Source organism: Eublepharis macularius, chromosome 1 (assembly GCF_028583425.1).
Source record: "Eublepharis macularius isolate TG4126 chromosome 1, MPM_Emac_v1.0, whole genome shotgun sequence".
In the NCBI taxonomy this organism is placed as follows: Eukaryota; Metazoa; Chordata; class Lepidosauria; order Squamata; family Eublepharidae; genus Eublepharis; species Eublepharis macularius.
The window spans coordinates 95,174,813-95,193,460 of NC_072790.1; the positions used below are offsets into that span (position 1 = coordinate 95,174,813).

Genomic DNA, 18,648 nt, shown 5'->3' on the forward strand with positions numbered 1-18,648 from the left:
GCAGCATTTTCCCTGCCTCAGTCTCCTCCAGCAGCCAGTTTTCCCTCAGCTCAACAGCCACCCAAGCTTTGCTTCAATTTTTCCTAAAAGATCCCAGCAATAGCAGGTTTAGGAAAGATCACAGGAAAACTGGGGGGAAAGCCAGAAGATGTATGAGAACAACACAATGCTATGCGGGAGCCAGAAAAATAACCACTTCCCATCAGCAGCAGACCTGGATCAAATTCCCAGTGTGGGAGCAACCTAAGAGGAGATCTCATCTAATGTAACGAGGACTGCAGACATAGTAAATGCATATGAGATTTCCACCACTGTATTTTCTATTTAAAAAACCCCCAAAATAGCTTTAACTGTTTTTTCTTTTTAAAAGCAATGCCAAGATTTGCAGTACACCAAATTCTGTTAACAACAGTGGTTTTACAGCAACCTCAATGACTTGCACGATCCAGCCCAGATATTTTATTTACTTCATTTATACCTTTCTCCCCAAAGCAGCTTACACCATTCTCCTCTCCTCCATATATCCTAACAACAACCCTATGAGATAGGTTACGCTGAGAGAGTGTGACTGGCCCAAGGTCACCCAGTGTCCTTCCATGGCAGAGTGGAGATTCAAACCTGGGTTTCCCAGATCCTTGTCTGACACTTTCACCATTAGACCACATTGGATCTCAAAAGAAACGCACATGTGCATAGATAAGAGATTTCTTGCCAAGATAGGCAACTCCTTTTATTTCTACAAAGAACACCGAACAGTTACTACTACTGAAATTAATGGAATAGCAGGCAAAAGAGATCTGTGTGTGCACCTCAAGACTTCCATACCTGAAGTATTTGACTGAACCACGGGAACAGATCATCCAAAGAGCACCCTTTCCTAGTACCGCCTGACCTCTGGTCTCTCTTCCAAGAGTTCTGAAGGCAATGCTACTGATGCAGACACAATGAAATCTGCAAAACGTTGCTCAACTGTATCAGACAATCCTTAGGATTGTTGCTTACAGCCTCCAAACATGCTTGCTAACCACAATGGCTTCTACAGAATAACCTGCACAAGCTCATCTTATTTTGCCCTTTGTTAACGTCTACTCACATGAAATTATTGCGCATACACTTTACATTGCCTGTACTAATCTTGATTCCATTTACATCATATTCAATTTTAAAAAGTTATGGTAACCCTGAACTATTTTTGCTTTTCTGGAGCAATTCACCAAACAGGGTTGCTTCACAGCTTTTGTTCCTTTCAGCAGAGATCATGCAAGTCTTCCACACATGCAAGTCTTCTGGTCTTTTGACTAGAATGACTAGAAACAACCTTGTGCCTGCTAGACTTTCTGTTTAAACTTTCAGAAGTAAAAGGCCGAATGCAACAGCCACATCTCTTACCCATTTCTAGCCGCCAAGTGAAGTGGTGTACATCCAGAAATATCTTGATAGTTGGGGTTTGCTCCTTTCTTTAGCAGTAGAACTAGACATTCAACTGACCCACAGCTGAAGAAAAAGATTGGGAAAATCTTTAACCAAAAGCCAGACAAAATTTTAAAGGTTCCACAAGAGCTAATAGCTTAATGATTTTATATCAGATTATCTGTATCTTCAAGGACTATCTGAATAACAGAACAGTTGACTAAATTCATGTGCTTTTAGTTTGCAATGGCTTTTTTATTTGACTGGGCATTAGCTGATCACTATTTCCTACTGGTATTTAGCGAAGAGCAGAGATGAACACGTTAAGCAAGTCACCACATATTTAGTTAAGGTGCAAACTGGTGGATTTCAAGGACTTACATTATTTCTTCTTTTCCTTCCCAGGCAGCCCCCACAGCCCCTTTTCCTGTCTGTTTCTCTCCTTTCTACCCACAAGCCAACCTACTTTGATCTGCCCCCATCTTTAGCTGTCTCTCCACCCCTCACCCTGTTATCTCCTCCCCAGGGTAAGTCAGGCGCAGTTGCATGGGGGCCAAGCCAGGCCTAGTGGTATGAGTAGCGAAGCTCCAGTTTATTCGTCTCCATTATGGTACATGACATGGGAGGGGGACTATTTCCAGGGCTGTTTTGGTCCCCAAGTCCATCCCTGCTCCTATCTATGGCTTTGCTTTACAGAAAACAAGGCTTGGAAAGCTCAACAATATTGCTGTGGTTGCCCAGGAACTTCCAAAATGATGACTGAGAACTCTGTAGACATTTTTTTCTTAAAGCTACAACTGTTTCTGTTATGGGGGGATTCAATCCCTTAATGGATTTTTGTTTCTAGATTTCTGATTTTTTCTGCAAATCTGGGGATTCCTTCAAGTTTGCAGAGAAATCCCCTATTTTTGTCTCCATTTTCTGGATATATTAATTCACACTCTATGGCTCAGTTCAGAATTAGATATATGGTTTTATTAAAGAAATGGAATTGCCACATTGACCCTGCCAATTCACAGTGCCTACCCTTTAAAAGCAACAGGGCAAATCATAATAAATTAAAAGCAAATAAAGTTTCTTTAACTGAAAGACTGTTGTAAAGCTCTTTCTTAGTAGCAGCACTTCCCTAGGCTTCTGAGGTCAGCCTTACTTTGCTGCAATATGAAGCAGACTCCTCTTCACACGTCCAAATGCGTAATTAACATCGAACTTGGAATTTGATAGCAACTCCAAAACAGACCTAATACAAAATAAATTTAAATTAGCAAGAGTGATGTATTTTCAAGGTCTTTTTGACAGAGGTAGATGCCTGCTGCGTACACAACATACTGCAAAAGGTGACACCCTTCCAAGAAATATGCTTAGCAGTCAGTTTTAAACCCTACTGACCTCAGTGGAATTTATGTTCATATCATGCATTTCTTATGAGGGTGGATATTAGCATAAATACAGATACTTCTGCTGTTTCACATTATATTAATGTGGTTTATATATTTCACAATTTTGTGTGCATTACTAATTGAGTCTGTGAAGACTAAAAACCATTCTAAAGGGACTCTACAAACAACTGCTATGTACTGCAAAGTTAATATTTCCATTCTCTCCTTGTTTAGATTGTATTTTTTCCCTGCCCCCTAAAAGTTTACAGTTTATTATTATGAGAATTCTATCCTGACCTATTTTGAAGTCACATGTCATAGCTAGAAAGTCTGCCGAACTTCAAAAAATGATACAGGGAACTGCCCTCTTGCAAATAATTGCTCTTTATCAGATGAAAGGGCACAAATTCACCCCCTCCCTCCCCAAAATGCAGTTTTCTTAACATATGTTGCTTCTTCAACTTGGCTGGCCTTTAGGCCCTTTCAACTGCTCTTTGAATCATGAGCAAGGGACAGCCGCAACTCGGCTTCCTTTACCATCTGTCTCTTCGACTCTATAACTGTGGATATAAAACTAATAGCAATTAAAGGCCTTTGGAAACTCTTGCTCATGCGTCCGTGCATAGAATGGTTTACAAAATCCACAGATGATTTTGCTACAGATCTATTTTAAACAATATTTTATTACTTAATTCACAGATTTATCAGTTCTATAAATATGGAGTGGGGCAAGAGAAACAGAAGCCCAAATGCAGTGAATTGTGTAGTTCTTCAGAGCCTGATCACTATATTTATTCAATACAGTATACAGTATTGTTTCACATAGTTTCACTTATACAGTAAGTGAAATATCTCAAGTAAAAATTCACATTACACTGGTCTTAAAGCCCCTTCACTATTTCTGATACTGAAGAAACTACCTGTTTTGGGGTCCCATTTAAGGTGTTAGTGCTCACTTTTAAAACCCTTCATGAGGGGTCATGTCTTTCAACATGAAGATAGTTTTAGGTAGGTAGTCATGTTGGTCTGCAGTAGAACAGCAGGATTGGAGTCCAGTGAAACCTTAGAGACCAACAAGATTTTCAGTGTATAAGATGTGACTCTCAAAAGCATATACCTGAAAACATTGTCACTTTCTAAGGTGCCACTAGACTCAAATCCTGCTCTCCCATGACTCCAATGGAACTGCTCACAAAAAGGTCTCCTAGCAGTCCCTTCATTGTCAAGAATGCAGACTGTTACAGCTCAAGCCTTTTCTACTGCTGCCTCACTGTTTTTCAATACCCTCCCAGAAAAGGTGAAGCAAGCACCTACCCTTGGGGCCTTCCAGAGAAGCTATTTAAAAGTGTTTATGGGGCAGGTTGACGCTTATATAGGCTGGCTCTGAGTTATCACTTTGAAGTGTTCTGGTAATATGTTTAAAGAATTTTAATAGATTATTATTGGTGTTGCATTTCTCACTGTAACTCACTTTGGGTCCTAATTGTATCATAAGAAAGAATAAGAATACTCTAAAATATATATTCAACAGATAAAAGTCACCAAGCTTTTCTTCCTAGTGTTCAAAAGCTTGCTTTTCAGGAGGTTTTCACACGTTCTCCCCCCCCCCCAGAACTCTATCACCAAGGGGACTAAAAACTCACCTAGTGTTAAAAATAACATCTGGAAATCAACAAGACTCTTAAGGCAATGCAAAAACCAATGTATTTATTCAGAGATGCTTTAGATCCAACACTCAAATGCACCTTTATATGTAGCTGGGGTGTTTTGTTTTACATGTCTAGATATGCAAACATACCTGTGTTGGTCAGCCATTACCATTGGCATTAAAGTGTAGACAGCAGTTTCATTATCTGTAGAAATTAAATTATTACAGGTTAACCTGTAGCCAGTAACTGAAAAGAATAATCAATTAATTTACTTGGGTATTCTATAACATTTGGAATTTTTTAGGAGGTACTTTAAGATTTCATTTGAAAACAAATGACATTTTTCTTCTGACCACAGTGCTAGCAAATTCTTCCAATAAATTGATTCACATGTGACTTCCAGATTTTGAAGCTGCACAACATCAACTTGTCAAATGATTTTTCTCAGTTGCTACAGAATTAAATTATGGTTTTGAACCAGTGGTGATTCCCTTAAGCAAATCAGAACTTCCTCCCATTGCAGATCCCAAAACCCCTTGAAATGCTGTTCCCAGCAGACAGAGTACCCCAGGATTGGTCAGGGGGAAATTGGTGAATATGCCCTCCTTAGCTTGTGGAAAATCTCTGCTAGAACCAAGGCTGTAAAATTAACAGGATAGCAGTGAAATCAATTTTCATCCATAGAGCACAGCAAAAATGCAATTCATGCATTTAATTTCTTGAAGGAAATGGGCATACTCATCTGAACATGAAACTAGGAAACAATTTCTCAGATGTCAGTTTTAAAGCAAATGGAGAAGATAGTTCAAGAGACCGCTCTGTCAGACTGTTGCAGGAAACATACCATGAAGCATAATGGCACCTTAAAATTTTTGTTATTATTTTAGCATAAGCTTTTGTGGACTACAGTACACTTCTAGCACATATAGTGGAAAATGAAGGTAAACATCCAAATAAATAAACATCATAAACCAAATAGTTAACTGTTAATATAATATGCCCTGTTTGTTTGTTTGGGATTGTTTTGTGTTTAAAATAAGAGTTGGGGAAAACAGAGCACAATCAAAATGAAGATTGCTTACTCTGTAAGATCTCTTTTTCAATTCCAAACCTCAGAATAGGGGCTATGATTTAAGCATAAATAAAGCCCCCCCACCACTTCATATTATATAGAATATAAGTTTATGTTCTTTGTGTGTTGTTGTAATGCCTGGTGATTCAGAAGTAGAAGTTCCTTCCTTAAGATGAGTCACCTTGTTTTTAGTGCCCTTACACATTCAAGGAAACACTGCACTTTACTCACACAACTGAAGAAAGTGGCTTTGACAGGGCAGGGATACAAGTGAAGCTGCAACCCCTTAATCTCACAATTTATTTCTGCTTACTACCTCAACTATCACCTTCCCAAGGGTCTCTTACATAAACCCAAAAGGAAAGCAAGATTTACATGCACTTCTACCTAAGGCAACAGCCTTAGAGGTGCTTTGATCCTAACCACATCTCTTTCCAAATTCTAAGTCCCTATATTCTCAAGATAGGAATGGTAGTATTTATTTCTATATTCTCAAGATAAGAGCAGTAGTATTTCTTTATATAATGAGAAATATTGGTGTTCAAGCTTACTTGAATATTATTCCACTATCCAGAAAACCATTCTTACCTCAGATATGAGAATCCTCTTCTGCTGAGAGAAAACCCCTCACACAGCCCTCTTGTTTTTAATTTTCATGAAACAGCTTTATAGCAAAGCATAACACCAACGTGCCTCAGTACAGTATCATCTGGTTTGCAACAGCTCTCCAGAAGGCACAGACCTTTTCCAATCCAGAGACTAAACCCAGCTGAATACAGTCTACAGCTGATCCTTGGTATCAAAAACCCAACTCCTTCTTAAAAGGTTAATGCATCCTTACTCTAATACCCACCATGTTCAGCTAGTTGGAGATGTCATTTAGAACCATATTAAGGTTTATTCCAGAAACGTGAGAGGCAGTTACAGGAATAGACTCGACAGCATACCAAAATGTATTTCCTTATGAAGGAAAAGTTCCAGCAAGTCTGATATCCCAGAACATAGGGAACTCGCTTCCTGAGAGGAGCATGACCCCCATCACCTATTCATTTCAAAAAATGCTTATTCCAAAAGTTAAGCACCATTACCACAATTCTACCCCCCGCCCCCAACCCTTACCGAACCCCAGACACTGCCCTAGTCCCATTCAGCTACTTTAACTGCTCTCCAAACTTGCAACCCTGAAGTCTTCCTTTTACTTTCCCAGCAAGGCTTGGTCCCAGAGCAGAAGGCACCCACTTCTCGACAGATTTGAGAACCGGCCCCTATCATTTTAAACACCAGCACCCAAACCCTTGTTAACCCATAGTGGTAACCTGCTCTCCCCCCTTATCCCACCATGTTGAGGTTTTCTTTTTACCTGCCCAGGTATTTCTCAGCCCACAGGCGCTTCCTTTCCACCTACCGACTACCCCTCGCGACCCTCATGAGTCAAGACAAACACGCGAGTCCCTCCCTCGCCCCCGCACTGTCCCGACTCTTCTCCCCTTCATCCTCTCACCCTCGGGCAGCTCGACTGTGCGGGCGCGACGCAGGGACCTCGTGAGCCGGTTAAGCTGCTCCATGGCTCTCTCCATCCTCAGGGAGAAACCCCGTCCGCTGCCAGCCGCAACCGCGGAGCACCCCTCTCAGCCCATCGCCCAACCGGCGACTCCTGAAGCCCAGGGACCAGTCCCTGACTACTGAAACGCTACCTCTTTAGCACGCATGCGCCAGCCTCCCGGATACGCCATAGAGCTAAGAAAAAGAGAGAGGTAAAGTACGGGCTGGCGCATGCCCAAACACTGAGTGACGCTCAAGGGAAGCTTCGATCTTGTTTTGCCCATAGTTTCTAATACTGTGGAAACAAATCCGTTTCACGTATCTGAGAAAACGGTCTCGGGTTCAAAAGCCTTTGTTACAATAACTTTGTTAATCGTTAAGGCCCCACAAGACTTTCTGTTGTTAGGAAGAATCTAGAAACGCCCCTAATCTCGCGTCTTAAGGATCGCTGCCTGAGCGCCCCGGTTCTTCAGTGCTGGAGCCTCTGCAATAGTGCAATACACTAAAGCCGGAGGTGTTACTAGACTGACCGTCATAGTTAACAGAATGTCCAAAAAAGCATACTAAAAGAGTCAAAAAGAAAAAAAAATTAAAGACTTCCATTTTTTAAAATTAATCTTGCAAAGGATCTACCTGTACTTAGAGACCCCCTGCTACTCACTATCTCATATAGATTAGTTATAGGGTAATTGTAAGATGCTGGCAGCATTTTATCATCATAACTGTGCATGTCGGAAAGTCTCTACCGGTTGCCTACACTTCACACCACCTCCCGTTGTTTAATTTCTAAAGATCCAAAAAAAAAAGGGTGGGGGGGAGAGGGAACTGAAAGAAACTGAAGAACAAACGTATGAATATAGTAACAGAAGTTTAAAAACCCATCTCAAAGTCATAATGATGCCAGTGATTTATCTAGGACTGTCCCACTTAGAGCATAATATTTATTCTTAATTTGCCTGTGCCATACTGTAGAGCTAGAATCCTCTAAGGAAATGATGAATGAATATATTTAAAAGTGGATTGAAATTATGTGATTCAGGCCAACCTAGTAACTTTGCCCTTTAGGATAGAAATAATCAAAGTTCACTACTCACTAGCATAGAAAAAGAGTTTGGACATGCTCAGAGTACCTCTGATCAAACAGCATGACATCATGCTGATGTTTTAAAGTGTGTGATAAACTATAACTGGAATAAAAGTTAAGACACATTTTTTAAAATAACAGCCTCATCTTGTTCCATTCATGTCTTGAAATAATGTATAACTTGAGCACTTCAAGAGAGAGTTAATATGAAGTAAGAGAAGACTAAATAGCCAGGTGGAATCATAATTAGAATCTGAACGTAAGATGTGGGAGATTTAGGTTCAGAACTAAGTTTACTTTGCCATGAAGGTTGCTGGGTGACCTTGGGCCACTCAGTCTCTCTCAGCTTGACATACTTCACCGAGCTGTTGTGAAAATAAAATGGAAGAGTGGAGAACAATATACATTTCCATGAGGTCCTTGAATGAAGAGAAGATTTAAAATATACTAAATATATAAAAATCAGTCTTAACTCCACTCAGGCAATATACTCTGGCTTAATCCATTTGTGGACTGAAGTGGCTGTTTCCGCAATGACGAAGGGGAGAAGGGGACATTAGAAACAGGAAGTTTATCCAGCAGAACTCTTCTTAAACTATTTTATATTTTTCATCTATAAGAATGTGTTCAAAATAGTAGCATCGAAATTCACAAAATGTGATCATCTACTAATGTAATTCCTTTATATTTTCAGATCAGACTCCATGGGTCAATATTTCAAAACTAATTAAAGGATTTCTGTAGCACATGTTTACAATTTAAGATACTCTGCTTTCTTCCCCAAGAGGGAACCAAAGCAGTTCACAACACCTAGTCTAACACTCTAACCACTACATCAAGAAGGCTCTATTTTGTATTGTGCTATGTAACAGAAGTATTATAAAAAGAGGTCCACAATGATGTTGTTTTGGAAGCTGCCATATACCAAAATATGCATCATCCCCTTAAACAAATTACAGACAGGTACCATGTCTATTAGGAGCAACAAAACCACAAATTGTCTTATGGCACCTTAAAGACTAATGCACTGATTTATTTGTCAACTTTCATGGACTACAGCCTACTTCAAAAGAAGTTTACCTACGTGCTGTCAAGCTGCAGTCAATTTACAGCAAACTCCACCAAGGGGCTTTCAAAGAAAGCAAGAAGCAGAGGTGGTCTTGTAATTGCCTTCCTCTCAAGTCTTCCTTGGTGGTCCCGCATGCAAATACCAACCCTGTTTAACTTCTGAGATGTGACAAGATCAGGCTATGCCCTGCTACCTCCCTTTTATAAAAGAAGTTTATCACTCAGTAAATCTGCATTGCACAAGCCTCTTTCTATCCCTTAAACAATCAAGTATCTGGAAACCTTCAGAGTAGAGATGGGCACGAACTGGAAAAAAATCGAACCATGCGGTTCATGGTTCATCAAATTTCATGAACCTTGAACTTTCATGAACCTGCCCTGGTTCACGAACCGGTTCGTTTAGTTCGTGAAAACGTCACATCTGGGGTCAGAAAATAATCACTTCCAGGTCAGCAGAAGGTCACTTCCAGGCCAGCAGAAGGTCACTTCCGGGCCAGCAGAAGGTCTGCAGGAAGTCCATCCCCTGTTGCATAGGAAACTGATTGATTGGCACCAGGCTCTCTGCAGTCACAAACCAAAAAAATGAACCAAACGAACCAGCCTTAAGTTCATGGTGGTTTGTCAGAAATGGGATCTGACGAACCGTGGTTCGCAAACCATGAACCGGCCTGGTTTGTGCTTAATTTTGGTTCGTATTTCAGTTTGTGCCCATCTCTACTTCAGAGGCATAATAACTGAGTTTCAGATCAGGATGTGATTAGGAACTAGCTATGGACTTGCCAATTGATTGTCTAGTTTTGCCTTTGAAACAGCAAGAGCTCCATTAGCAAACCTGGATTCTGCTGACTCGCCTAAAAGACTACAAACGAATGTCTATTGATATTACTTGGTCCATCCTTTTTGAACAAATTGTAGAAACTGGGATTAGCAGTCAAATTGTAACAGCACCGGATATTTTAATGGAAGATCTTCCTTAAGTAGCTGCAAGGCAAGCCCTCTGATGTGTACAAACTCTGTAGGGCCTTTTTAATGTTTGAAAATTCAGTAAATAAATGGATGAAGGCAAGCAGTTTATAAGATACAGGCATGTCAACTTTTTGCTTCAACTTTTTGCTTCAATGTTCTTATAAAAGAAACCTCAGCCAAAATTTGGATTCTTATTGGTGAGGTAGCAGAAGGATGGCAGAAAATGCAGGAAAAGGAAGGAGAAATCTATCTGTTATAATCATCTCTGTATTTAACAGTGATATGTGGGAAAGTGGGCAACTTCCTTTTTCTTTTGGATCAATGCAGTTACTTTGGGTCAGAATAATATAATATAACAAGGAACACTCCATGTGCGTCTCAGCAGTGGACCGAGACCAACTTTCTCCCTGCTCTGCACACAGAGTGATCACTGTCACTGCTACCCATATTTCAAGTAGGCTTTCCTTTCCACCTTTTGTTTTGCATGTCTTTCTGAAAACATGCCACAAGTGTTCGTTTGTCTATTCATTCTGACAACATTTTCATTATCACTGACAAGGTAGAAAGGCGTGCTTACTAAGGCAAACAGGTAATAAAGTGGTGCTATCCTAGCATTACAATACAAATGTTGGACTGCCTCAAATATGACACTTACAAGGGCTTAGGACAAATTTATGTACCTGTGTACTCCACTGTGTGTGTGAGCTTAATGGAAGGGAGAGGGGTAAAAATAATTCGCCAATGATGACATTTCATGATAGAGTGTGATAGGGTATGAACTATTTACAATTCTTTTCCTCAGAGAAGAGGAAACTTAGCAGGCATTAAGAGTGCAATCCTAAGCAGAGTTACTCCAGTCTAAGCCCATTGATTTCAGTGGGCTTAGACTGGAGTAATTCTACTTAGGATTGCACTGTAAGTCTGGCATGGAGTTATCAGGGTTCAGACTAGCTGTGACTCTCATTGTAACAAATTGTGTGCCTTGTTCACTTGTGTTGGTAAATCTTCATATGTGAAACATTCCTTAGGGTAGAGGTCCCCAGCATGGTGCCCACTGACACAGTTCCTGGGGCCCAACAACCCAGTTCCTGGGTTCCTCCCCAGCACAAGGATCTTCACTGTATTACTGTGTGTAAGAAGAAAATATTTTTAAAGCATGTTAATTTAAAAAGACACTGTGCTTCCGCCTGAAATGTTGAACAGTTACAGAGAGTTATGTATAACCTCACTCCCTAACATTCTGGGGTTGGCTCCACCTCTTATGGCAGCCATTTTTGTGGCTGCAATTCCAAAAGTGCCCACAGGCTTGCCAAGTTCCCATTTATGGTGGGCAATCTCCTGCCAATTCCCTCTGATGCCTGCTGGTCACTTAGGCATTGGTGGAAGAATTTGGGGAGGGGGGAAATAGCAAACATGTTGATTCCACTTCTACTTTAAACCAGAAGTGGTAAGGGACTCTCTGGCATTTTGCAAAGTCTCTAGGGTAAAACCTTAGAATGAAGAACCTCAAGGAAAGCAGGCCTGAGGCATGCAGGTAAAATGGACATGCATGTGCCTGTGGTGCTGTCCAATGATGTCATTCCTTGTGCAACACAGAAGCAATGAGTCATGCCAAGGCAGGTGTTCTTTTTTTATTTTCTAATTACTAACATCAAAACTACAAACAGAAAAAGGAAAAAGGAAACAAGGGGAGAGGGAAAAAACAACATAAGAACACAAACTACAACTACAAGTATTGAATCCCCTTCATAATACAATTATTTAAAGTTAAACTTTCTAATATGCTATTAGATTGGTAGATCTTATAAGATACAAACTACAGTCAGGATCAGGTCTTCTCTCCCCCCCCCCCCCCCCGTGTCTCGGTCTCAGTTCTCTTTCAACAGCTACAATAGCTGCGCTCACTCCCTCCTCCCCACTCCCCCCTTCAGATTCTGGATCTTCTTCTTGCTCGAACTCTTGATGATTAAGCACAAAATCCTTCAGCTGTATTTCCGATATTATCTTGTAGGCTTGGTCTTTATATCTAAACCAAATGCTTTCCGAAAATAACCATTTGTATTTTATATCACGCTTTCTCAGAAGAGCTGCAAACCTTTTGTATTTGAATCTTCTTTTCCGAGCTGAAAATGGAACGTCCTTCAATATCTTAACCTTGTTGCCAAGAAAGTCCAAGTCCACGTTGGTCGAATTGTATAAAATGGTGTCCCGAGTCTTCTTAGATGAAAAATCAATAATAATCTCGCGAGGCAGCTGACGCTTCATTGCATATTTTGAAGATGTCCGACGGACTTCCAGAATATCACTTTTTAACTCTTCTTTAGTTGCCTTTGCGAATGACGCCAAAAGTTCCGACACCAAATCCTTTAAATTTTCACTTTCCTCCTCCTTCACATTCTGTAAACGCAATACCGTCTGAGCACGATCCACTTGTAATCCTATCAATTGATTCTCCAAAAGCTTTACTTCTTTGTTTGTAGCTCTCATGAGTGTTGCATTTTCACGAGCAGATTCCTCTGCCTCGAGCGCTACATCTTTAATCGTTTTCACTTCATTTTCAACTGAGCCAACCCTTTGTCCGATTTCATTTAGCTTATCAACAAAGGGCTTCATAGCTTCAACGACCGACCGTTTAACCACCTCTTCAAGAGTCTCTCCCTTCCCCTGCAACACAGCCGAAACCGATTTGCCCACAGCAGGGCTCTGCTTTTTCGTCGCCATCTTAGGGCGGGGGGAGTCCGCCAACTAAGTTCCAAAACTCAATGAAGGGGAAGATATCCGAGCCTTCTTAAGCTTCAACTCCCACCAATCCTTCGCATACGCTTAGAGTAACAGAAGGGATCTGCTTACTTACAGGTTTTCACCTTAAATCTGCTTGTTGCCGTTCTCCATGGCCCGGCAGCACGCGATGTGCTGCGCAAGTCTGCCGGCCTCCATAGGAGCAGATGGACTATTTACCCCCTGGATCGACTTCAGGGGGCTCTTCCCGCAGCGCTCCAGACCCTGACCCTCTACCTGGGAGTCCTGGGGGTTAACCCTCGCAGGTCAGCCACCCGGTCAGGCTGCTCGGCTGCTTCCTCCCGGACCTGTGGAGAGGAGCATCCGACATGGCCGGGAAAACGAAACCGAATCCCCAAGGCAGGTGTTCTAAGCTCAAAACAGTAAAAATGCTATGCTTCGGGCCAAGCATTACAGAATCAGTCCTGGCACAACCCGTCACTTCCAGGTTGCACCCGAAATGGCATCATTGTCCCGCGCTGCAGGTACATACATGCACTTATGCACACATGCACAGATAAGTGCCCACCCCTCCCCCAACTCCATCTAGTTACCAGGGGGACTTAGCAACAATGTTCCCAGTGATGCACTGAGATCACTTCTGGGGGTACAGGAATGATGTCAACTCATCGCTGGCAATGTAAGCACATCAACAGTGATGTGAACATATCAACAGCAAGTCCCCCCTCCCCAGCAGCAAGTAAATCTTTCACTGGTTGTCAGGGACCTGGTGGCAACCCCATGGAGACCCCTGTTGTAAGGCATGGAGTTACCTTTGTTCGCAGCTGGGCATCATTATGAACAATATGAGCAATGTCCCTGGAAATAGCAAGTAGAACACCCCTGCTCCTGCAGTGCCTGTTACCATCCTTTGAAAATTCTTCATAAGCTTAGATGCTACTGTTCTTAGATATTATACAAACACGATACACTGAACAATTAAACCAATTATTTGTTCTTCCAGTTGGACTTCCTTCCTTTTCAAAATCTGTCTTTCATCTTGCTGTCAATTATATTGACCTGAAAAATGCAAGTTCAGCTGTTTTTCTTTTGCTTAGGATAGCTAGAATTCAATTGACCTGAAATACAATCAATACCATTTCTCTCTGATGTCGATGGGAGCCTTTCTACACAATTAACTATACATATAAGCCATGTTTCTGTTGACGGGTACTGCTAATTGCAATTTGATCTGAAACACTGCAAGACTTCACTCATCAAACCTCACACTCAAGACCAGTCACACCCAAAGTGAAGGGGACTGCTTTAAATGTCTGTGGATCGAGGAACACACCTGAACCTTTAGAACTGTAGTGCCAAGTTTCTATTATAGTGTCAAAGCTATTGTTTATTGCAGGTGAGTAATTTAGTTCATTTTACTTATAGAATATAGACATACTTGAGATACCTTAAAACAAATCACCAATGTCTTCTTAAGTATCCGTTAAAACGTTCAAGATCTACAGAGGCTGGTTTCAGGATACAGATGGAGCTTACATGATCCAGTAAAACTAACCAGACTGGTTCTAGTCAGTGTATGGAAAGGAACAGGTCCTGGAACAGGTTCAGTGCAATCCTTTCCATCCTTCCAATAGACTGAGGGCCGAACTATGCAATATGTATGATGCGAGTTGGGTTGGAGATCATATATATGATCAGGGAACTTACCTTCCAAAGCTCTCCATTGCTCAGTGCAACTTAGGAGCACTGCACAGGAGTGGGTGGGGGGGCTTCAGCCTTCCTTCCTGTGCTGTTTTCACAAGTAAAAATGATATGGGGGCCGGTTGCCCTGCTGTAGGGCTTTATGTGTACTGGGATACTTTGATTGAGAAGTACACATGCAGCCTGACAGTGGAGCAAACAGTGCCCTACACAGTAGTTTCTTCTCAGGAAAACAGTGTGGGAGGGAAAGCTGAGCCTCTTCCTTCCCTGTGTAGCATTTCTGAGCCTCATTGAGCAATGATGCGCTTCTCTTATCATACGTGTGACTCCAATTCAGGTCCTGGGTCCCCCAACGTTACTTATGCCACATATATCATGTAGTTTGGTCCTTAGAAAGATGTAAATATCTTTAGTATTGCACTGTAATTCATGATTTCCGTAATGGAAGAAAGGTGGAGTAAAAATAAAATATAACAACCCATTTCACAGTCAGCACATGCACTAAGAGAGATGCTCTTGGCTTCCCCCTTCCAGTTATGAAAGTCCCTCACATTTTTTTCAAAACTTCGTGTCAGAGAACCTTTTTGGAGACACCAGAAAAATCTTTCTGTCTGAGGTGCCATGTGGGACTCAAAGTTAAGTCAATGAAAGATAGGGAAATTTAAGTTAATTCAATAAAATCTTACTCTGTTTTGCTGATTTTTGCTTTTCTCTCCATCTGAATAGTTGGGTCAGGCTATAAATCTAAACAGATATATTTGATCAGGATAAACAGCCTAGGTTTCAATAAAATAAATGAATACATAAGTTTTATTCGGAACTCAGCAGCAATAAATTGCATTCAAAGGCAAAACTTAACCCAGAAATAATAAAAAGAAGTAAATGCTTCAGAGAATACACATAGACCCTATGTCTCTTCACCGAGTGAATAAAACCCACCCCACTTACATCTGCGGTCTGAGAAGGATTTCCAGGTAAGCTAAAGTTTGAGTACATGTCTTTTTAGAACTTAATTACAGAGCACATCTTGTTGGTATAACGAAAACTCAGGTTTCATAGTGTTAAGCAGAAAATAGGTGCCACCAGTATCTCACATGACTAGCCCTACAAATTGTGGCAACTGTAGAGCAGATGTACATAATGTATTGATTTTTAAGCATTAGTTAGGCTTATTATTTTGTGGGAAGCAAACACATTTTTACTTTTCTCCATCCTTAACTCTAAAAAGAAGAATATTTATTTTTCCTCTGTGTGAAAATTGCATTTTAAAAGAGCTGTTTCCCCTTTTCCCTCTGGAATGCAGCACAGCAGGCTAATGTTAATGAGGGGGAAAGAAGATAGGTTAATGCAGAGCCAATAATTGGCACCCAGAAAGCAATCTATATTGCTTTAAATAGAAAATGCAGTTAGAATGTCCCACCTGAATCAGGGGAATAAATCGCCCATCTGTAACTCCTGGTCAAATTTATCTCCTGCTGACAATGAATGGGAGTGGACTATAGATTTTGATGAAGCACAGGGCTCTGCTATTGGCAGATGGCTCTGACATCCATCCAAAGAAGATTATAACAACATACAAGGTGCAAAAAAGATAAAATTCTGTTGATCATTCATTGGTAAAGTTCAGGGTGTATTCCAGAAAAAAATTAAACATCTGCTGCATCAGAATCATGGAGACAAAGTGTATAAATTGTAAACTGCATTGATTTCAGTGAGATTTAGGGCTAAACTAGACAGGGTATTTTTAAACAAGTTGGGTCGGGGAAACATATTCTGTACATATGCAGCTCCAAAATGGGGGAAGTAATCCCCCTCCCCATGATCTCAGCTCAGGAAAATGGTATATGGGGAGGCAGGATCCCCTCCTTTCCAAACACCACATTCTTAAATCGGGCTCCTGCAGTACTTTAAAAATGAGTTCCCCACTGCCGCTGTGTGGCTGCAAAGAAAGTGAGTTGGATCTGGTAAACTCTTGCCAAGTCTAGCCCTTAATATTTTAATTTCTCTGAAAGTATCTTAGTATCGAACCTAGGTATATTGAGCTGTCTCAAGATTCTTGGTCTGCACCCTGTGTTAGACTAATTCAGTCACACGTAAGTAGTGGGTTCTCCTCTGCTCCTGCATGTGCAGTGCCTACTGCAGGATTACAGTGCTTGTGGAGAAGGGACTTCAGCACCTCCACACACCTGAGCCACTTTCCCAGTGTGAAACAATCCCAGGAGATGTTAATGGGCCTTTTGGAGAAACCCTAAGCTTGTCATTTGCAACCCCGCCCCCACCATCTCCTACCCTTGATATGAGGAGCCAGAGAAAAAATGGAGGCACGTGTCATCAATACTGATGATATAGGAATAACCTCTAATCTCTATGGTCCTTACCTTAGAGATTGGGTGAAGTTTCTAGAGAACCACCCAGAAGAGACATCACTTCCTTCTGAAACTCCACCCTTCCTGGCCACTGCCCCCAAATCTCTTAACAATTGGCAGCACAGAGCTAGGAAGCCTAGGAAACCCATATGTATCCCAGGGAACATATGAGTTTCCCCAAATAGCACACCGTCCCAGGACTGTTTCAGGAGTAAACAGCCACTCAGCACACACTGACACAACCAGTCCTTTCAGATCAGTATGCCTAATTCTGTTCAATCAATAAGTGGATTGTGTCATACCTGTGTCTTTGTTTCATATTGGATAGTTAAGGAACAGTTCCTATCTTCTTGCTCATGTCTAATCTTAGCTGTTACAGCATGGGACATTTGAGAAAAGGATAAGAGCTCATCCAACATATGCACACATGTATACACTTGCAAGGGAGAAGAGCGCACAAGTTGCACATTCTTCCTGATCACTGACAACATCTTATAAACCAGGAGTGATAAGAGATGGAGAAGGATGCTATAAAAGAGATACTGGAATTAATTGTAGCAGAAGATAGCAATGACCCCCCTGTTTGCAGCAGATGTGGTGGTGGAGAGGGGGTTGCTAACCAAAACAGTTGGAAGCTGCCAATCTTCATGAGCAGCCCATCCCATGTGACTGTGCTCCATGGTGCACAACCACAGTTGTGCCTGGGACTCCCTCCAGAGCTGTTCAGTAGCCATCCCCTGTAAGACTCAACTCAAGGACCTTGGATATGCTATACCTGTGCATTTCTCCTGTGCAATTTGTTTGCTACAGTCCTACGTACCATTCTATAATGGCTTCCGTGGATTTCAGAATTCATTATGCTGTGCCCAGTTGGGTATCTGGTCCCAAATGCATGATATACAGGTTTTAGTCCTGCTTGTTCCCTTGTCGCGGCTTTCACATCTGTACCTCCCTTGCCTGGTAAAATGCTGGCTGCTTCCCTGTTTGCCTGTCACAGGGCATTGTGAGCATATCATGCTATGTTTTGTGGGTGCAGGAGGAGTTGTATGGAGTAGGGTGCAATTGCTATGCTATCTGCACCTTGGTAAAAGGATTTTTTAATATGTATTCCCTCTGCTAAGAGAGAATGGGATATTGACTAGTAGTTGTCATCGGAGATCCATCAGGGTCTAAGGGTTTTATCTTCAGTTACATCAAATCCTGAAATAGTATAAACTCTGGTTTAAATATAATGGAAATTCTAACCTTGGGTATGAAAGATAAATGTATTGAAAAGCTGAAAAACCGGAGATGAATTCTGTGCATTCATTCATATTTGCTATTGTTGATTGACTAACTGTCTCTTTCTTTCCTAAACTGTATACCAGATACAGAATTATATAAGAAGGAGATGCTTTCTGCAGATAACTGGAAAATGTCAATGTCACAGCACCTTTGAATTATGTTGGGGATTATCTGTAGGAGGTTGCTTATTTAAAACATAATTTCATCAGTGAAAAACACTGCCTTGTTTCAGATAGTTCAGTATGGCAATGCTTTCATGTAACTGAACAGGCTAATTCTTTGGCGAAGTTTGTGTACCTCTTATCATGTATCAGATCTTTCTCTCAAAGAATACCATTGTAGCATTCACTGTGGGCACCATAAAAAACCCAACATATTTTTCAAGGTC

General features: G+C 41.2%; 1 protein-coding gene across 2 annotated transcripts in view; it reads right to left on the reverse strand.

The window, feature by feature from the left end:
* HACE1 (HECT domain and ankyrin repeat containing E3 ubiquitin protein ligase 1) overlaps positions 1-7,192 on the reverse strand; it is a 67,734-nt gene extending 60,542 nt beyond the window's left edge. For both annotated transcript variants that reach the window (XM_054982509.1, XM_054982499.1), the window contains exons 1-4: positions 7,012-7,192; positions 4,588-4,642; positions 2,561-2,650; positions 1,390-1,494 (exon numbers count right to left, since the gene is read on the reverse strand). In XM_054982509.1, coding sequence (XP_054838484.1) covers positions 1,390-1,494; positions 2,561-2,650; positions 4,588-4,642; positions 7,012-7,087 — 326 coding nt within the window. In that variant the 5' untranslated portion in view covers positions 7,088-7,192. The remainder of the gene's footprint in view (positions 1-1,389; positions 1,495-2,560; positions 2,651-4,587; positions 4,643-7,011) is intronic.
* Positions 7,193-18,648: the final 11,456 nt, after the last annotated feature.